The sequence below is a fragment of the Magallana gigas genome, chromosome 10 (genome assembly GCF_963853765.1).
Source record: "Magallana gigas chromosome 10, xbMagGiga1.1, whole genome shotgun sequence".
NCBI classification, from domain to species: domain Eukaryota; kingdom Metazoa; phylum Mollusca; class Bivalvia; order Ostreida; family Ostreidae; genus Magallana; species Magallana gigas.
The window spans coordinates 28403449-28424716 of record NC_088862.1 but is presented as its reverse complement, the minus strand read 5'-3'; the positions used below and the strand labels follow the sequence as shown (position 1 = coordinate 28424716).

Sequence of the window (21268 nt, the reverse complement as noted above, 5' to 3'; positions counted from 1 at the left end):
AGTTATAAATGTGTTTCCAAAACTGGATCAGCTATTTCTACCTTGAATGAGGATAAAACACCTAAAAAGTAAACAATATATCATATATATATGTTACAAACATTAATGCATTGTTTGCTTTATTTACATGTTATAAGTTCAAATTAGTGTTAACTACTACATAGTATATGTAACCTTTCAAAAGCACATCAGCCTATCTATGAAAATCCTATCATAAATTAAATGTTTGTGTTTCTGATAAAATTGGAAATTTTTTAAAACAGTACATGCAATAATGCTGAAAAATGTTACTAAATCAACTTAATCTTACAATGTGCAAACAAATAGTGAGTCACATTATTACAAAGTGGTATTTCTTCCCTTTTAAACCAATATCTCTTTAGGTGACAAATTATGCTATACATCTGTTTTTCAACATTAAACATACACTGATTAATATAGCATGTTAGAAAGATAAAAATGATTGGTTTTATTTGACACATCTTGAAATTATTCTATAATTGTTACATGTACTTTATAACCCTCATCTGATCATAATAAAGACAGAGTTCTCAAAACCCAGGGACACGTAAAAATTGATGTTTATTTTCTTTCACTACATACGATTAAAAATGTATGAAAAGGGTATCCTTTTAAACAAGTTTTAGAGAAAATGAAAAATCTAATAAAAAATGAAGAATTTTAAAAACTTGTCAAGGCTCGTGTGATAGTTTGGGATGTAAACATGGCGAATGTAGAAGTTTCCTACCCCGTTAGTAGATACTCCCTGGTCTGATACGAAAAAGTCATGGAAACTTGATTCGAAACATTGGTTGAAGCATAGACCGTCTTCAGTTCCGACAATTACACGTTAATATGAGGGCTTGCAAAGAGAAGTGGATGTAGGCTATGCCTGTCCACTTCTCAAAAGAGAATACCTTAACTCATTTGGTGATTTGTCCGACCTTCCCAAAACGAAAGTAGATTTTACGAGTGTGACTAAAATGGGTAGCGAAACCCGGGCCGGGCCGGGATTTTCGAAACTGATAACCGGGTTTTTGTTGATATCTAATAAATACTCATTTGTTCTGCACGAAATTTGCAGGAATACTTAATTACAACTTGTTTTGTCTTTGCTGAAATTTTTATTATCACATAATGAGTTTTTCAATATTTATTACACATTTTCATTTTTCAGGTGACTAAAATGGGTAGCGAGCCCGGGTTACACATTTTGGCGATATTAAGCGAATTACATTGTTGAATTTGGAAACTTGTTTATTTTATCATTGCTATTTAAGTTTAAATACTTAGATAATTCAACATTTCCGTCAAAAATTATGGCCAAATATTATAAACCCGGGACGGAACAAAACCGGACACGTTTACCCGGGACAAACCTTTTATTTCCGAAAAAGCAACGAGAGGATGTTAGCTATCACTCATACATTGGCGGATCCAGAGGGGGGGGGGGGTTTCGGGGGTTGGAACCCCCCCCCCCCCCCTTTCTTTCGGACATGTGATTATTTTTAACCATAAAAACTATTTTATAGGCGACTATTTTGAATATTTATTTTATGTTTTACAAAAATAAAACACAAATACTTCGAAAAATGTCGTATTTATAAGAATTCTGTACAAACAGATACATGTATAATGTGTAAATGTGTCTATAGTAAGTTGTTTCGGAATAATTAAATCATACGGATACAGTGTAGTTTAGTAAAATGTAGTACGCTCCCTCAGTATCCGGTTTTCATTTGACTAGGTAAACATGTGGAGAATTGAAAAAATACGTAAAGCGATATTGGATAAAAACATAAATACATGTTTTAAAGAATCGGAGTTTTTGACACAAGAAATTCGTGAAAAGGTTTTAGAGGATGTAAATCAAAACACAACAGTTCGAAACATTGTTGAAGATGCTCTCGCATCTGCGTTAGTGCCAGATGATATAGAGCACCAATTCAGGAGAGCACTACAAATTCCCGGTGATGGAAACTTGTTCAATTGCGTTTCCGTCTATTTAGCAAGTAACCTTTCCCTATCAACACAGTTGCGTGTTCTTGTCGCTGCAGAATTGCTTATTAAATCTAAAAAAAAATATGCAAACCATCCTGTGCTAGAAAACACAGTGTCAGATACACAGATATTTACAGATCACGAGGATACGCTTTTTTCCCTTTTACTTACAGACGAAGCCAGTGACCTGTTTGACAGAACAAGAGACAGAGAGGCGGCTATCCGCCACGAGGCTCTGCTTACGTGTACCGATAAAAAATGGTCGTCAATGATACATATTCTGGCCCTTTCAAACCTACTTCAATTAAGTATAGAGTCTGTGTATCCAAACGCAAATGAAGGACTTCGTCCTCTTTTTCATCAACGCATTTCCCCTTTCGATTCACCTAGAGTTGTTGATGCAAAGTTTGGCATTATTTGGTCACGAGATGGTAATCTAGATACAAGGACTGGATTTGCATATGAGCCTAACCACTTTGCTCTTTTAATTTCAAACGATGTCTATACTGATGATTGTAGTGAAGTTGTTTCTAACTCTGTCCCCGGGTGTTGTAAAGATGTTTCTAAATCTGTTCCCAAATGTAATATTTCAAACTCTGTCCCTGAGTGTTCTGAGGCAGCAGTTCAGGGAAATAGGTTAGACATTGATACATATAATATGAGCGGCAAAAGCGGGAAAACTACTGCTGACAATGCTCAGGAGGAAAACCCTTCAAAGGACTTTGGTGATGCTCAGTCATTTTAATATGACATCGGGAGATTATTAAACTCTAGTTCATTTCATTTAACTGATCAAGAGAGGTATAAATTTCTTAAACACCATTTTCGTCCTGATGAAAACTTTTCACAGTTTCAGGCACGTAGCATCAGGGGGGGCCAGGGGGGGCCTGGCCCCCCCACTTTTTCTCGCAGCAACAATTTTTTTAAAATCTACATAGAAAAAAATGAATTATAATGGAGTTGGCCCCCCCACTTTTTTGGAAGGTATTAAAAAATAGATACGAGAATTAGGAAATGAGCAGTCAAATTGAAGGTATCGCCCCCCCCCCCCCCCCCCCCCACGGATTAGGAATTTCATGATTTGGATGTAAATTTTTTTTGGAAGGGAAGAATTTTTTTTTGAAGTATAGTTGAGTCTACCCCCCCCCCCCCCCCCCCCCCCCCCACGGATTAGGATTTTGAAGATTTTTGGAAACTTTAAATTTCCCCCCTTTTTTTTTTTTTTTTAATTTTTTTTTTTTTGCTTGTCAAGATTTTTTGGATGGGTCTGGCCCCCCCACTTTCAAAAACGATGCTACGTGCCTGAGTTTTGCCAGCAAACCGTTATTAAGGGGACACTTTAAAAAAAGTACACGCTCACTTTCCAATATTCATGGTTGGTAAAATATCCTTGGTTGGTTTACAGTCCTATTTTAGGCGGCAGACTTTGCAAATATTGGAAATATATGATTTATCTACATCCTCTTGATTTCTGAGTTCCCGTAGTTTGTGGTGTCATTATAGAGTGGTATCATTTCATAAGTTTATAATGGCTAACTATAATCACACTCCTCTTTTATAGTCAACTGCTTTGTTTTGTAGCCCAGTAATGATAATTCAGGTGCGTCAATTAACCCAAATGGACCCAAATGGAGCCCAAATTGAAGCGCAAATGGTAACATAAATATATAAATATAAAAATATATATATAATCTCTCTCTCTCTCTCTCTCTCTCTCTCTCTCTCTCTCTCTCTATTAGGCGTGGGTAGGTTAGGAAACCCTATACGCAAACCGTATTTTACTACACAAAATATAGATTGATATAAAATGATAACCTAAGCATAATGTTCACCTAAAATTTAGTTGATTATTTTTTAAATTGATAATAAGATAAACCTCTTTATTACTACCTCGCTTAGTAAACATATAAACATGAAGGAGTCATTTCAAGTGCAAAATTATCAAACTTCATACATGTCTCGCAAAACAAAGAAGACATGTTATTTCATGTTTATCCGCACCCAAGCAGATAGAAATAAGTATGGGAGGAGAAATTCTTTGCTAAGACTTAAACTAGGATTTATGAAACAAATATTTACTGTCATTATAGTTCTTTCTACAATCATTTTTCATGGTTTACTCCAGAGGCTTCACTTAGAAATACTATCTTCTCTCGATGCTGTTCTCTGTTTGATAGTTAACTATATTTGATCGATAATAATTTTAAAAAATACCCATTCCCCTAAAGACAAACAAACAAACACAAATGCACTTAAAAAGTATTTTTATCATTAATGTCTTTTGACTCTTTTTAATGGTAAGTTGTAAAAATACAAATTTTAGAACCAAAGTGTCGAAAACTTTCACTCCAATATGATGCAACATCTGTATGTTGCATTATTCATAGACTTACTTAGACTGGTCCTCTGTCTCTATCGTACGTGTATATCGCGCATATCAGACAGGCATTGCCAGTCTAAGACTTACTAGCATATCTGACTGACATTCACATGCGCGCTTGTTGTAATAACACCTTTGTTTTAGACTCAAAACTATGTGAAAAAATGTATAATTTCGTTATATCTTTTTCAAAAAAGACCTTTTTCTTTTCAAAAAACAACAAATGAAATCCTCCATTTACAAAAGTCGTTATATCATCTATCGACTATGGTCTATAAGAAACGCATGGGTATTTTATGGAACGTAAGTCTTAAGCGGATAACAATTTAAAGCCACCTTAGCACTGGCATTAATATTCATTTTGATGGTAATTACTGAAAAAATCTTTTGAGCTGTTACATCCTTTGCTTTCTGTACACGACTCTGATCCTTTTGAAATAACATTTTGTTAACTTCAGAACAAATATAACACTACGTGATTAAATATTCAACATCTGGTACGTTATTCCAATTGATGAAAACATTCATAAAGATTATGTTCTGTTAATATTACGGCAGGCTTATTACTTATAAAGACAGTATGAGTATGGCATCGAATTGCCAAAAAAGACTTGAAAAAAACAAGTTAGTTACAAATTCAAGGATATTGTGGTAAAATTTAAGTTACGTCAAAGATGGGAGATAATAATAAAAAATGACAGTCTTCTTTGGTGTACTATTAATTAATCAGAAGAAAAAAACCACAGAAATTCCATATTTATAAAACCAACCCATAAAATCATTAAAATAATTGAAAAGTTATTTTTATCTAGAACACTCGTTCAGGTTCCACATTAAGTTAGTCGATGTTTAACAGGCACACCTGGTCAGACAGTGCTCTGATTAAATAACAGTAACGCCAAATCTTTCGAAAAAGGAATTTGACCTTTGGTGTATTCAGTGAAAAGAAGATCACAGACATTTCATAAAAAAAACAAGACCCCCCACCAACCCCCTAACCCCCCCCCCCCCCCCCAAAAAAAAAAACAACAAAAAACAAAAACAAAATCAGTTTAGTGGTCTTTTTATTCTCAACTGGCGTCTCATGTCCGACATTATAGTTACTAAGTTGACTATCAACAAGCACAACCGGTCAGACGTACATTGTCGATAGCGATGTCTCCGGCCCAGCCGTTTCCTACAACACCTTCAACAAGGATCTGTTTAAAATTAAAATATGATGTCATTATTCAGAACTAAAAAATGTTCTTTATTGGTCATGTTGTTACTTTTCATTCAGCCTACCGTTCTATAATGGGATAAAATTGCTTTTCAGCCATAACGGACAAAGATTCACTTGATGTAGATAAAGTATTTGTATATCTTGGTTAAATTTTAACTTTTTACTTGTCATTGTTTAAGAGATCCTTGGGATATCTAAAAATATATTAAATCCTCCGTTTTTTGAAACTTGCATGGCGCCAACATATATTATTGTATAAATAGTTAACTAGAAATGAATAGTCTTTTGCCTATAAAACATGTTAAAAAACCAAAAGCTACAAAAATTTAGAGAATAAGATATAAGATAGAAAAAGATACCTTTGTTTTAGAGTCCAGCTTTAGACTGATTTGCATACTCCTCCAGAATAATCCTTGATTTCCGGAAACTTCCCATTGCGTCACTGGCCTTCTGGTTCCGGTCTTTGTCATGATACGCAAACTTCCCATATGATTGACATATCCAGAGTACATGTGATATTTCATTTTAAAGCAATAGACTTGATCTAAAACAGAAAATCAAAAATTCAAAATGTAAATATATTTAATGCTATCAATTATTCAAATTAGTCAATAATGCTCAAGAGTGGATATTAAAAAAAATGTACTAGTTAAAGAAGATATAAGGTAAAATCCAAGTTTTGATAATAGATAAGACCAGTCTCTCCAGATTACAAAATATGCTGAAAGCTTGCGTACAAAAAATCATTGTAAAAGTTTTTATAAAAGATTCCCTCTTTCAATATAACTTTTCCATAAAAACTGTCAGGTCCTTATATAAATTTACTTTAAACACTGTTACTCTTTCTTTTCGAAATAACCATATTGGGAGTATCTTTTTTCATAACATAGAGACATATGTTTTGCGTCAGTTAGACTAACCTTGGAATATCTGGTTGCTCCGCAGAATAGCCCTATCACCGGAAACACGTGGAGCAGACGCCTCAATGTACGCATAATACGATCCCTGATAGGCACCGTTTGGTCCAGTGTTGTATGAGCTTGTAATGCCCTAATAAGTAAAAATATAAAGTAAATATATTATAAAATGAAACTTTACCAAAGTTTGTTTGTTTTTTCAGGTAAAGGTGAAGAATAAGAGAGAACAATATAAGTGATGCTCTATCAGGGGAAAATAAACAGTCCTAATCGATATACTAAAAAATAAAATATTTAAATCTTTCTTAAATTCCAGTAAATCTGGTTGTCAACAAACATGAGTATTTTGATTTAATCAAGGAATATCTCTCATCTCCATCTCTTAAAGATATTTAGTGTTTCTACATGCATCTCTCTATCTTTCCTATAAATTTATTCCCAGTTAATACACCTATATCTGCCAACGATGCTAATAGCATAGTTTATATGCACGTATTTTTTAAAATCAATTATGTATCTTTTTAAAAGTGTAATATATATAATAAATACTTTTGTAACCATAGCGACATACTTGTTGAACTCTCCAATTAAATTCGTCATATCGTACGTCATCAAGAAAACAATTTGAATTTTCAAACGTACAGGAAAAAGCTAGATCTGCAAAAGAAATGTTTACATTGAATACACTACAATTATTATATTTTAAATTATAATGAATCAGTGAATGTCGAAATGTACAGTGTTAATCAGATAATGAGAAAATTGAATGAAATGAAAAGACAATTGAAGCAAAAACGTTGCAATAACTCTCAAATTGACATATACTTGCATATTGTGAAGGAAATAAATATACGTAAGGCACAGGGAAATTCACTATATTGGAGCTACATGTACACCTCCAACCCAGCCGTGGCTTGAACTCACGACCTCTGGAACCTATTCTCCTAGCAATGAGCGGTTACCACTAACCACTCTGCTATGTTTGTCAATTTGAGAGTTATTTCAATGTTTGTTGCAATGTGTTTATTATTTAAGAAATAAACAACGTTATTTAGTGAACATGGCGTTATGAATAGCAATCGCTCTGTTGGCATATTTCATGATGCGCGCTAGCGCATCGTGGGAAATATGCAAGCAGAGCAGTTGCTATTCATAAAGCCATGTCCACTAAATAATCGTTGTTTATTACTTATATTTGCATTTTACCACTTGCAAATACCCTGTATTAGCCTAACGTTAGACTTTCACTGTTAGCTATTGCATCAAAAATTAACATTCAGACTTTAATGTATCTTTTTAATTCATATAGATTTGTTAACAGAATCAATGATATGTTATAACAGTAATTCCTTTAAATGTTAGAGTAAGACATGTTTTAACATTAAATACATCAATTTTGTGGAGTTGGAGAAAACACATGATGTATCGTATAATGGTTTAAATCTATAACGTCATGGAAAAGTATATGACGTCACACCTTTATGACGTCATAGTATTACGTTTATAGAAAAATAATTGCAGTTCCTCCGTATGGACTTACAGTGGGAAAGAACAATGGATATGCAAATGTATGTATATATCTATGCAATGTGTATCGTTTAGATCATCTCAAATTGTCGTTTAACTGTATTCCACCTGTATCTCAAACGACCATGTAGTGAGCGACCACCGCGCTAGGTTCCGTTCGTCATCGAAAGCAAGATTCTTGTCTTACCGAAATGGCCGGATGGTTAGATATATGTCTGATATACAATCAATCCCTGTATGTTTTTGTTTTTGAAATGAACATTTTCTTATCTCTTTATTAGTTCATAAATATAAAACTCGTAAGCATATGAATTGTTCATTACTTTTTTCGTGATCAGATCATAAGTTTATGAATCGAATATTACCTATCTCACAATACATTCCTCCGAATCGACAGGAGTTACAGCTACACGTCGCTAATGACCCAGATGGTACACACTGGGCACCATTCTTACAGGGGTTAAAATCAACACAGGGGACTGACTCGCCTGTAAACAATAGAGAATTTGCATCATTTAAAAGTAGATGAATAATGAGGTAAATTTGAACAACGAAATTATAAATTTAACACTGAAATACGTTTAGACATTTAAAACCTTGTCTTATTAATCTCGCAATATTAATAAATAAGATATATTTTTAGAACAAAAATGATATTTGTGGTAAAAATTTACAAAAGGTCGTGACAACTTGATTATTTTGTCCCAGGACTAAAATATTTAAAAAAAAATGATTGCATTTACATCGACTAGAATGATTGCTCTTAAAGAGGTTGGATGATCTTCCAATCAACTTTAATAATGACTAAATCGTGTCAATCATTTCGTTATTGGTCAAATTGTATATACTCACCACAACCCCTTGGTTTGATGGCGATATCATCCAAAACAACCTTTTGTCTCCCAATCGTGCCCTCAATGGTCAACTATTGATATCAATACTAATTATAATCAAAGTACTGAAGTACTGTTGGGAGTTGATTTTATGATTATTATCAATTTTAAAATTAACGATATGTTATTTTGCCTGCGAGTAGTTTCTAATCTGTATTTGAATTTCGCACATTTTTATAATATGAATTCTCGAACTTTTCCGACAAGAATTTCGAGAAAACCCCGTATGAATCATGTTGTGTAATATTTAAAGATATAATTAATTCCATCTAACTGTTTATCAGTAATCGAAATGTTTCTAAAAATTGTACACGTCTGGATCCAAGCAATATTAAACTCTAGTCTCGTTCAACCAGACACTCGGCTGTCTCCGTTAATATCCGACAACCAAGAGAGACTCTTTGCTTGTCGGAGATTTACGGAGACAGCCGATCGAGCGTCTGGTTGAACGAGACTATATTTAACTCTGGCGTAGGAATACATGCAACTACAAAAAAACAATTAAATTGTTCGTACTATAAAAAATCTGACTATTTTCAAGGTATTTATAAATACGTTTCCTTTGAGGAACAATGGTACAGCATACAGTACACCGAATTTATCTATTATTTTCAAGATCTACGTCTTGTCAGCGGTGATGATTTGTGCTTAGGTCCAAACACTATTTCACTTTCGGTTTGCCAGAGTGACTGCATAGGAGAGTTGATTAAAATCAACTCCCAAAAAGCCGTATTTTTAAGCAAAGGCTCAGCTTAATACAAATTTTAACACATTGCTATTTTATCAGTTTTTTAAATTTTTTTATACATGTATGGTCATATTTTAGAAAAAAAAAAGTTTAGTACAAATCTTTTAACATCTTGTTACATCAATTTATTGATTTTTTTTAAATTTCGACTTAAGAAACCCCAACCTTGTATATGCAATAAGTTTTATAACAACAATAAAAAGTTTGCATACTTTAAGACAAATCTTTATGCACAATTATATATCCTTAAAGCAGTTCCCCATTCACTACAAACGATGCATGTATTTAATATTATTTCAGAAGCAAACTGGACAAGTAAGAAATCTTTTATTATGGAGTTCATTTTAGTTAGTACAAAACTAAATAGTCCTACGACGTTTCTATCTCATCTGCAAAATACTCAATCGTAAACATTGCTTTATATTGATTTTAAAGTCATTAATTGCTGGGTGAATTAAAAAAAAAAATACAAACTTAATTGATATCTGAAACAGAAAAAATTACAGGCAGTAAAATACTATTCAAAATTTATTAAAGACCAAAATCGCAATTTTAGAATAACGCATTGAGTCAATTTCTTACTTATTCGTTGCAAACGACATCTATGTTTACTACTTCACAACAATGTAGAAAAATGGCTTAGATAAATAATTAAATTTTAACGTAATGATATATGTATCAAATATATAGATAGAATGGTACGTATTCTAGTAGTTACATAACATACCTTCAGATTGTTGACAGATGGAATGGTTACTTCTTTGTCTACCCACGCTTCTGTAGCATTCTCCTTGGTAAGCATTAAGGCGTTTGTTTTAGCTAGCCCGTCCCCTTCGTAAAATATGGAGACCGACGAGGGAAAATTCCCCGTTATTGCATTGGTCGGAAAAATGTACCTGAATGACAGGCACCTCTTATTTGCTGTCAAAGAGAAAATAAAACTCTAGTAAGTGACCATGATTGGAGTTTATCTTTGTTTATTTAGTGGAGTTTAGTCGAACTCTTCAAACCAATATTCATGACCACTCATGTTTAAACTCAAACTATTTTCTCTTGAAGAGCGTTTAATAAACAAGTTTAAAATATTGTATTAGCGTATCTTATTTGCAGAAATGTCGGCGAGAGGTGGAATATTGCTGTTGGAGAATCACGAGGTGCCCTGATGGAGACCACGTGACCAGGCGGGCGACCACCATACCCTCTTGCAATCATACAGGAGGTAACTTGGGTCGAATCGTAAAAGACCAGCGTGTTAATTAACCAATTTTCTTGTAATTTCTTTTAGATTTACCTTCAAATGTAGCCGAAGTTGTTAGCATTGACTTCCATCCGTAGAAAAATGAACCATACTCCAGTGGGAATAGAATCAAAGCTTGGTTGTTATTAGTGCTGGCAGAAAATTTCTGAAAGAGATAGTTAATAGTGTTAGTATTTTAAAAGGAAATCCATGTTTTATTGATAACAAACTGTTTAAGAAGAGCCACCGGATTTTTAAAAACTTTAAAGCAGTTTTGATAAGTAAAATCTGTAGAATTTCCCTGTTATCTTACATCTATAGATATATAGAACAATAAAATCTAACTATTGCCTCCATTAATTATATTAATTTTCAAAAAAAAAATTCTTTAAATTGTTTTAGAATACTATTAATATACATAAACAGGATCTTACTGATGATATTGCCCACTGAAACTGGGATTCGGTTCTGTCCTGCTTAAAAGCACATGTGTACAAGTCGTTATCTAGTGTGCAAACGTTGGTTGAATCAGCTGAAAATATAGTTTGAACAAAACATGTTTTAATGAATGACATTTGTAACATTGTTTTTAAAACACATCTAAACCTTTCAAATACAAGGTAATTCTATGTGCTTAATGTGCCCTGAGGTAGAAGTATCGACAATATAATCACGAAGACAATATTGATTGTGATTTTTTTAATTTTACCTCCTAAAAATTCACACGTTGAACCAGACCAGCCTTCAGTGCATGTACAAACAAAACCAGCATTTTCAGTTTCTGTGCATTTTCCTCCGTTTTTGCAGGGAAACCCAATGCAACCTTCAATGAAATAAAATGAATATATAAGATAAACATAGGGTTCTACCAGAATGTCAGTTTATTCTAAAAACATATCAGGATAAGAATATATTGCATCGTTTTGTACTTTTGACATCATCAAATTTTGCTATTTTTCATTAAAAAAAACCAAATGTTCCAATTCAATTGAGGGAAACATAATGAGAAAAAAATCAAAATCATTGTTCAATATTTTGTATAAATTTTGTCATTTGGGATCATCACATGATTATTTCAGTCATTGTCATTCGCCCTGTCTTCAATTCGGTAGTTTACAGCGAAGAAGAAAGGGGCGAAAGTAAACTAGGCGAATATTGCCCTGTATACAGCAGTTCTTTGTGTATACCTGAGCGATATGCTTCCACTGTGACATAAAAGCCTAGTCCTGGTGTCTTGTCACTGTGCTTGGCACTATTGAATCGTATCATCATCATGGACGGGTCTCCATAAAGACTCTTCACAAACTCGGCGCCACCGACGTCCCCACATTTTCTTTAAAATCGAAAAATTTAGTGTGAACATTTATTTGTGATTGTTTTGGTATTTTATCAAATAGAAATGATAAGTTATTGGCTTCATCCTTTGTAAGTGTAAGTAGTTATTGGAGGTTCTACATATTATTATCTAAAAAAGAAATGCTTCGTAGTTTGTCAAATAGTACATTGTTGCAATGCAGTATTAAGATAAGCTTACTCCTTTCCGGATTGTCCAATCAGATTGTCTTTAAACTCGATCCAATGATAACAGTCAAACTGTGAACTGTAAGGCAGGCCCATTGTTAAAACTTTCGCTTTTATTCTTGTTCCAGGTGTACCCTATCAGAAATGGTGTAAAGCATATGATCAAGTTCGTGTACAATTTAATCAAGAATATTTTAATATATTGGCACCTAACATCGAAGCGCAAAGGGTTAGAGAGTTAACGCTGGGGCTTTTTTTAACCTAATCACCATTTTTTACTAACATATGTTTTATATATGATAGCAATGGAACTCACATAAAAAGGAAACTAGCATTTCTTTTAAAGGAATGATTGACATATATTAGATAGTAATATCATTTGTGAGCTGTTCATGTAAGGCGAAAACATTGCATATATACGGTATATGATATTAAACACCGTTCTGCTGATTTCCGGAATATCGAGGAATGAAAAAAACTTTACTCTTTGTTGGCAAAGTGTAATTCCGATTCAAATGAAAAAGCTTGTAAAGAAAAACGTAATATGAATCAATATGTATCTGTACAAATTTTATTGTAACGCACTGAAAATACGTTTGTTCGTAATCTACATGTTATTATGGATTCACATGAATTACATGAACCAGTCACTGCATAGTCAACACAGTAGAGCGAGGCTCAATGCGTGAGCAAATTATAAAATTTTCCAGATGCCTCATGCGGACACAGTTGGTATCAGCCTAAGTCGATTACAAAATTTCCATTTGCCATAGGAACAAAACAATTGAAAAAGGGACCCATTCTTTTACGAAATAAACAATTGTCACATAGCACTGTCGAATATATTAAGATAATGATTAATACAATCATACCTTCACCAACCACGTACAGGAAAGACCAGTGACGTAGTTAATTTGACTTAGTGCTGAAATTTGTCCCTCCGACAGATTAATAAATCCACCACAACCTGTAAACAGATGAATCATGGCGGTAAAATAAGCTATTATCTCTATTTTGAAAGAAAACATTGAGATAAATATATTTTAATCAGAGGTCTTCTTCTTTAGGAGATAAAAATAGCCTAAGCATGGACACAATCATTGAGCCCTCTTAAGGTGGGAAGTCGACCGCATTGATATCGATCCAAATCTAGTGTTTTGATTTATCATTCTTATTTTGTTTTTGTATAACTAACCTGGACTAGTGTCTAACTGGGAGCAGTCTGACCCTTTGAGCCCGGGGGGACAAGTGCAGCTACAGACTGAGTTGGACTTCTTAACAACACCACCATTTTTACAGACATTCGTGCAACTTGCTGAAATATTGAAAATTAATAATAAAACAATTTTTTTAAATCAGCACTTCTTTTAATTATAATAAAAATTCTAATACTTCAAATTTAGAATTTGAACACTTTTTCATATCTTTATACAAAGCTCTTCTTCTTAAAGAGATTAATTAAATTGCTTTCATACATTTCTGTCTTTTTATTTTAAAAAAATGTAGCTTAGTGTGGTAAAATGTCTTATCTTTCTTACCATTTTGCAATTATGAAATCTTTCGTCAATTATTTTTTTTTATTAAAAAATCCTAATATTATTAGTTCAAAATTTTAATATTTTTCCACATTTTTATGGAAAACAAAGCTCTTTTTCTTAAAAAGAATAATGAAATTGATCACGACTATTTAGCCTTCTGAACGATGTTTTATCAATTACAACTATATTACCTGTGCATTGATAGGCGTCGTTTATTTCTGCTATATCGTAAATAGTCAGGGTCTTTCCACTCTCTGTTAAAAGGTACTCCAGATCGGGTTTGATCAATTCCATGGTCTTTTTATTGTTTTTACTGAAGTCCTTCAAGATTCATGACAAAATGAAATAAAAAAGTACACACTCTATTACGGAAGCTTGTAATATCAAGAACAGCTCAAGTTCAGATACTTATTTATTTTAAACCAACAATATTTCTATAAAATAGACAAATGTCATATCGTGTGGTATGTAGGGTGAGTTAACCATGCATCAGACACATACCTTGGATCGGACAACTTTGGTTTTAAATATACAAATAAATGTGCATGCGCTAATGTGTTGTTTCGTATATATTCCTGGATTAAATCTAATGAACTTTATCATTATTAAGAATTTGACAGTCCCATTGTCAAAGAAATAGCAATATAGGCATCGTAACTTTTAAAACAAGTTTTATTTATATTTGGACGATATTTGATGCATGAAATTAGGAAAAAACCCAAAGGTGCCCGATTCATGGTGAAATCACCCTTATACGATTTTATTTTTCATTTAATCTTACAAATTTTTACTCTTAATAGAAATTAAAGTCTATGATTAATCTTTTTTTTTGTGTTGAAAGTTTTTGTATATAAAATTTAAAAAAATGATTATGCAATTTATGAACATCTGTTGATTGATTCTTAAAACATTACCCATAAAATTTACCTAAAGAATTTTTTTCAGCTATATACTGTACAATATGTATTTTTTCAAGAGAAGTGTTAGATTTATAGATTTTAATAGCGTTCTAATAAGTTATACAGAACTCTCGTCTCAAGGAAGTCGATATACACGCGGTCGCAAAATGGACACGTCTTAACAAAGGCATAAAAGAAATTAAATGAATCTAAACTTCAAATTACGTAAAAGAGAATCAAAACATTACCAGGGCTTCCACTTTGATGCGTTCAAGCAGTTAAAGAAAGACTTATACCTAACGTCAGTTTTAATTTTCTTTCTTTGCAATTGACACATTATGGCCTAAAAAATTACATGTAAGCCTTTCTGGAAACGTATCTACATAATTGAAGATTTGTCTACAGCAATTATCACTAATAATACGCATTTTTTCACCGACTACAGGGCATTAAAAATAAATCACTGTTGATGTTACCATTTTTCATAAACACATATTAATTTATCAATCTTAATTGATAATTAAGAACATATCCTCACCTTCAGTCCGTATTGCATAATCGATGAGAGGTCATAAGGGGCATCATTCTTTGTCGGCCTTAATATATTATTATGAACAGCATTTTCTTCTATATTTTCCCAGTTAAATTTCAAATGTCTATTCCTATCTCCTCTAGTCTGTTCATGCTCACCGCCCATAGCATGTAACATTTCGTGAATAACGGTCTCTAGCTGAAAATGTACGATGACTTATCCTTTATATCATGATAATAACAAAAAAAAAGAAAAAAAGCCATTTCCATAAAATCTAGATTCCAATGAGTTCACCAGAATGAACACAATGGCTATTCAGAACCTAAATGGTATGTTTTTATTTTTTATGCCTTAACTCGATGTCTTATTGTATTATGTAAATACAATAATCGACTGTTTAAAGACTACCCTATATTTTTGATATATTTTTTTCATATATTTTTACAGGAATATCACTTACAAACAAACAGTTTGCGCTGTTCAGAGACAACTTTTGCCCGGACGTAGATCCGCTTACTTTTCCAATTATTGAAGAACAGCTGAAAAAAGGTATCAAAACAACTTATGAATGGCTTTAAAATTTAAGCGGGGCATGGTATAGAATAATAAATTAGGGGCGAAAATATATATTAAGGACGACGAGGCTCTCAGGATACCCGTGAAAATATATCGCACGGGAATAAAAGTTGGTTTACAATCATGCTTTTATACAATATATTTAAGGTAAATTTCACACTGTACCAAAAAAGAAAAAAAAACTTTCAGAACTGATACAACATCCCCATTTGTTTGCATCTAAACAATTTTGTACGTGCCCGTTTTTATTAAAAACTTCAGTAGAGAGAGTGTCTAGCTTTTCCCAAACTTATTACGTGTATCTGAAAAATAAACTTTTGCTTGAATCATAAATAAATACTATTACTCTTCTCCATTGAAAATCCTGACATATTCTTGTTCGTTCTCTCTCAGCTTCCACGTGACACACGATGAATTGTGAATGATCTCTACAGCCCAGTTGATTAAATTAGACAGTCTGCTTGCATCAGAGGAATCTACAGGTATACAAATATTATGTTTTAAAACACGTTTTTAAACCCCTATATTTAAGACCGATATTGAAGTACTTGTGTGTACATATTACATACTAAACAACTTGTAAAACTTTATTTCTTTTGAGTTTTATGTTTTAACAGCATATTTGGTCGGACTTTGGCATAAGGAAGTCAGATTACAATGAATGTTAACAATATTTGGTCCACATATGCTTGAACATTCAATGGAACGTCTACCATTAAATTGTCATAAAAAACTGTCACCTTGTTTTACTGAATACGAACCGAAAGAAGCGTAGTCTACTACGTATGGAATAACACCGTTTGGCCACAAAAATGGAAAATCTTCCGCAAAATTCCTCTTAGAGATAGTGTTGTTATTCTTTTCTTCCGGGGGTGGCTGAATCGATAGAATACACGTAGAAGAGCTGCATATACATGCTATCAATAATCAAATTGTATTGTCTAATGTAGACTGTATACCCTTATACACTTGCAAACAGTTTGGCGCGTCTTAAATTCGCTCAGACATCAAATAATAAAATAAATAACTGTATACATTTAAGAAGTGATCGTAGAAATCTAAAAATGCTCTGAATTCACCTACTAGTCTTAAATTAGTGTATGGCAACGAGGGCAAAGGGACAAAGTAAAACGGGGGCATATATTTTACTTTGTAAACAGTAACTTTATCATTGAGGTTAATACGAGGTTATGACTATTACCCGGCCTTTTTGGAAGTTCCAAATATGGTTGTCGTATTTCTGATTCAGTAGATATTTCTTCAACTCAGGATGAATGTTCTTCGGCTGTTAGTAGAAGGCATATGATATTACTTAGAAAATAATTATGACCCACAGTATCTGTAAGAATGTTGATTTGTATTCATGAGTCTATATGTTCAACATAAATCTTTAAAAAAATGAAGATTCGTAATTGGCAACGTTACAAATATTGTAAACAATAGAATAATTCCATCAATTTTTTTTTATGATTGAGTTAAACAAATTACTATTTTTTTTAGTTTTGAATTTTAAGTTTGCTTTTAGTTTGCTTTGAATTTTTATTTCGTTTTATGGATTTTTCAGATGGTTCACGGTTTGTTATTGTCATTTTGTTCATTTTAAACTATTATCAGTGAAGAAAAATGTCTGGTATATAACTATAAAATTTGTAATTTGTCCTATATATTTATACAGAACCCTTTTTCTAAAAAAAAAATTAATTACTTAAGATGGGCACGACCTACATTCTGTTTCATTTTCGCAAAACCCAGCTTACTCTGAATGTTCCATTCCTTGTATCTACGCTCTGCTTCTCGGCATCGTTTTCAAAATCTGAATTGGGATCAAGGTCCTAAAAATATACATTTAATATTTCAAAAAAGATGTTCTTATATAAAAGCATATATTTTACAAAAACTCTAAAAATAAAGTAGCTTTACATAGAATCTGGAATTTATTTCATTTTGTCAATATGTTAATCATTTTTTTTATAATACTATTAATTTTACTTTGCAATATATCATGATATTCATTTTTTTTTTACATAATCAGCTGTTATCCCCTTTTTTTAAACAATAAAATAAAAAAAAGTGATATAATAAAAATAAGTAATAAAATACCTTTTCCAGAGGGTCATCATTGCTGGGGTTTTCGTTTGTTTGCAGAATACTTTCAAACAGATCTTCTTTTTATGATATAAACAACAAACAAATTTATTAATATATGAAATACAATAACAGCATTTCATAATCGTTGCCACTGGAAGCAACAGATATAAATATAAAAAGTTATTTACACTTAAAACATTTTATTCAACAATAAAGTCGCACACCTTTCTCGGCAGTCTATCTTTTTGCTTTTACTTTTTAGCCAGATTATGAAAATAATACTGTTGTACATGTATGTGAGAAGAAAAGCTAAGGCAGAAATTCATATTGACTTCTTTTCTTCACAAATTTACGTGGTTTATTTCATAGCACGGTCCATCTGAACGGTCATAACCAAGATATAAAAAACATTTACAATCATACGTTGTCAAAATTGATTGAACAACTATTAATCAATTTTGAATAATTCTGAATCCTTTTTTCATAAAGTTTTGATTTCGTAATTTATCATTATAGTATTCAATTATTTCGTTAATTTCGTTTTTTCTTCTTTTCAGACCAGTTTTAAGATTTAAATGAATATTAAATGCCCTAACTTAGAAAGGTACATGTACCAAGCTTAAGACCAAACTACATAAAAACTACATTTAAATGCATTAATGTTATACCTAAGTAAAAAGTTACATGTACCTACGCTGGCAAAATATTTCAATGCAACAAGAGCATGTTGTACTCAAATATCTACAGCTAAGTGTATTATGGCCGCCTTTTCTGATACATGTAAAAATAACATATTGTCATTCGAGTTTAGCATTGTATCTGTCGATATTTGTTCTGCTTGTATTGATATAATGCTACAAAACTGGCCACTCTTTCTGTGCATTTACGATTTTTCAAACTAATTTTTAAATACAGTATTCCAGTATAACAATTTTAATTGCATTTCAACAGCAACTGCATTAGACTCTAAGAAAATGACAGTCATTGCATAAAAATACGCTCATTTGATGAAGCAATTTTTTTCAGACAGACAAATTTTATGGGAAAATTAGAATCATAATTTAACAAATATATTTTAATAGATATATCTAATATATACCAATCATACATTAGAAAATTTAACAATATAAAAATATGAATCTAAATCAATAAACTGACGGTTAAAGTTTGAAATCGTATTTTAACAGCCATCGTCTAAACGTCTTACCTCTTTCATCAAATTTATGGAAGCTCTCACCGAGTCCTACCATTGTAGAGACAATGCAAAATAAGAGTACCAACTTCATTGTTGCAAGGTGTCAAAACACTGAGGATTAAGGAAAGGACTAGTGTTGATTATATACTTGTCTGTCAGTCCATCAAAAAAGTGGCAACCCCCTGGAGATTTCACGATTGTACTTTAATCAGAGTTTAATCTTTAGAATCTAAATGACAATACACGTAATAACTTTTTACGTATTTTCTTACATCCGTCTGCAGATATACATATTTTTCAAATTAAAAAAAATCAACAAAAACCTCATGACTTTTGAACTTTTGTCAAAAATGTAGCAGGATTGTCTTCTATTATGAAACAAATTTTTTTTGTACTTTAATCTAGTTTTCTGGAATGTTAAAAAATCAATTTAAATTTGTTCAATTCATTCTGTTGTACCCTGTCCTCTTCCGTATATCCTAAGAAATGAGGCAGTGTCTATAGAAATTTGTTTTTAGAAAATTTAATTGTTGCTCTGCTTTGAATTTGTATTTCGTTTATTGGATTTTTGGATTTTTTAACGGTTGACAGTTTGTTATTGTATTTTTTTCAATATCTAAAATTAGTAAATTAGTAATATATGTCATTTATCATAAATACCAAATTAAGATGAACGTTCATTTGAATAAAATATTTATCAACGATTATAATTCTATAAAGATTACCAAGACAAGTGTAAATTTGTGCTTATTTGAGTTTTTGTGAATTTTTAACATTTACTAGTTATCTGTACTTAGCAACTAAATATTATTTGACAGAAAATTTATTAGAAACAAATCATTTGAAGATGAACTCCTGGGTGATATTTATATATTATAAACTTTAAGAGATAGACAATACAAACTTGAGCTTATTTTTACTCTAGTTTATATATCAAATAATATTACTCAAGTTATCTGCAACGAGTAAATTAGTAATAGTTTACATTTATCAGGAAATTAAGCCAATTTAAGACTCGTTCGGATAAAAAAAATTCATACGTTTTTGATATAAAAAAAGGTTTTAATGCTTGAACAATTTGTGCTTATTTTCAAACATACTTGGTTTTTAGATTTATATTAATTATAACTTTTTCAAATACGCTACAATTGATTAATTACAAATTCCAATGTCATTTCTTTTAGAAATATTATTCATCAGGTGCCAAAAAATAAAGAAACATGTTATTCAGCATTTTGTTTTTTACATGTATCCACCATCGAGAGCAATGAATCTGATACGAGAGTTATTGACGTCACCGTAATGGTTATAAAATTTATACTACGTAAGATAAAAGTGCAATCATAATTATAATATTATTTACTATCATGTATCACACATTTTAATTTAATAAATGAATTTTGAAATTGTGTCAATTGCAACCATTTCAATTTTATTGACCAAACGGTTGGAATCGAGACACTTAAAAAAACATTTATTATATTTAAGTTCATGAATTTAATGTGTGGTTTTGAAATGCTACTATTGTGACTTTTTTTTAACTTTACACTTAAGTTTTTGAATTCTTTGAATTTTTTTTTGTTTTCTAATAACATGAACCACCCCCCCCCCCTCCCCCCACTTTTTAAATGTACAAGCTATACATGCAATTTTGTACTCTCTACTGCATCAGATTTTATATCCGTAAGACATTACTTTAAATTCAGATAGAGACAACCTTTACTATAAATAAGAAAACAATGTTTTCCTGGTCAATAAATAAGAACATGATAACATGTACGTTATCTACTTAAAATGCAAATTAATAATACCTTTTTTTATTTATTACAATGCGCTTTGGGTCACATTCTTCAAAAATTAAATGATCAAACTTTGCCAGAGTAAAATAAGATTTCATATTTTTTTTTCATATTTTGATGAAAGGAGACAATATAAAACAGCTGTCAACCATCTCAAAAATCCATAAAGCGAAATATAAATTCAAAGCGGAGCAA

At 31.8% G+C, this 21268-nt stretch overlaps 1 protein-coding gene across 5 annotated transcripts in view; it reads right to left on the bottom strand.

Moving 5' to 3' along the window:
- Positions 1-19619, bottom strand: part of LOC105348909 (uncharacterized) — a 39395-nt gene extending 19776 nt beyond the window's left edge. For 2 of the 5 annotated variants that reach the window (XM_066072841.1, XM_066072840.1), the window contains exons 1-2: positions 749-992; positions 42-61 (exon numbers count right to left, since the gene is read on the bottom strand). Coding sequence is in view for 3 of the 5 variants with exons in the window: in XM_066072843.1 (XP_065928915.1) it covers positions 5497-5580; positions 5963-6147; positions 6524-6653; positions 7092-7177; positions 8413-8535; positions 8900-8972; positions 10416-10609; positions 10980-11091; positions 11360-11457; positions 11635-11748; positions 12113-12258; positions 12460-12581; positions 13319-13413; positions 13642-13761; positions 14176-14305; positions 15422-15613; positions 15876-15954; positions 16338-16467; positions 16753-16867; positions 17193-17276; positions 17749-17823; positions 18092-18156; positions 19287-19365 (2631 nt within the window). In the remaining 2 variants the exon portion in view is untranslated. Of the gene's footprint in view, positions 1-41; positions 62-748; positions 993-5428; positions 5581-5962; positions 6148-6523; positions 6654-7091; positions 7178-8412; positions 8536-8899; positions 8973-10415; positions 10610-10979; positions 11092-11359; positions 11458-11634; positions 11749-12112; positions 12259-12459; positions 12582-13318; positions 13414-13641; positions 13762-14175; positions 14306-15421; positions 15614-15875; positions 15955-16337; positions 16468-16752; positions 16868-17192; positions 17277-17748; positions 17824-18091; positions 18157-19286 lie in introns of those variants that run through there. The other 3 variants (XM_066072843.1, XM_066072845.1, XM_066072844.1) reach the window with 3 other exon arrangements.
- Between the last annotated feature and the right edge of the window lie 1649 nt (positions 19620-21268).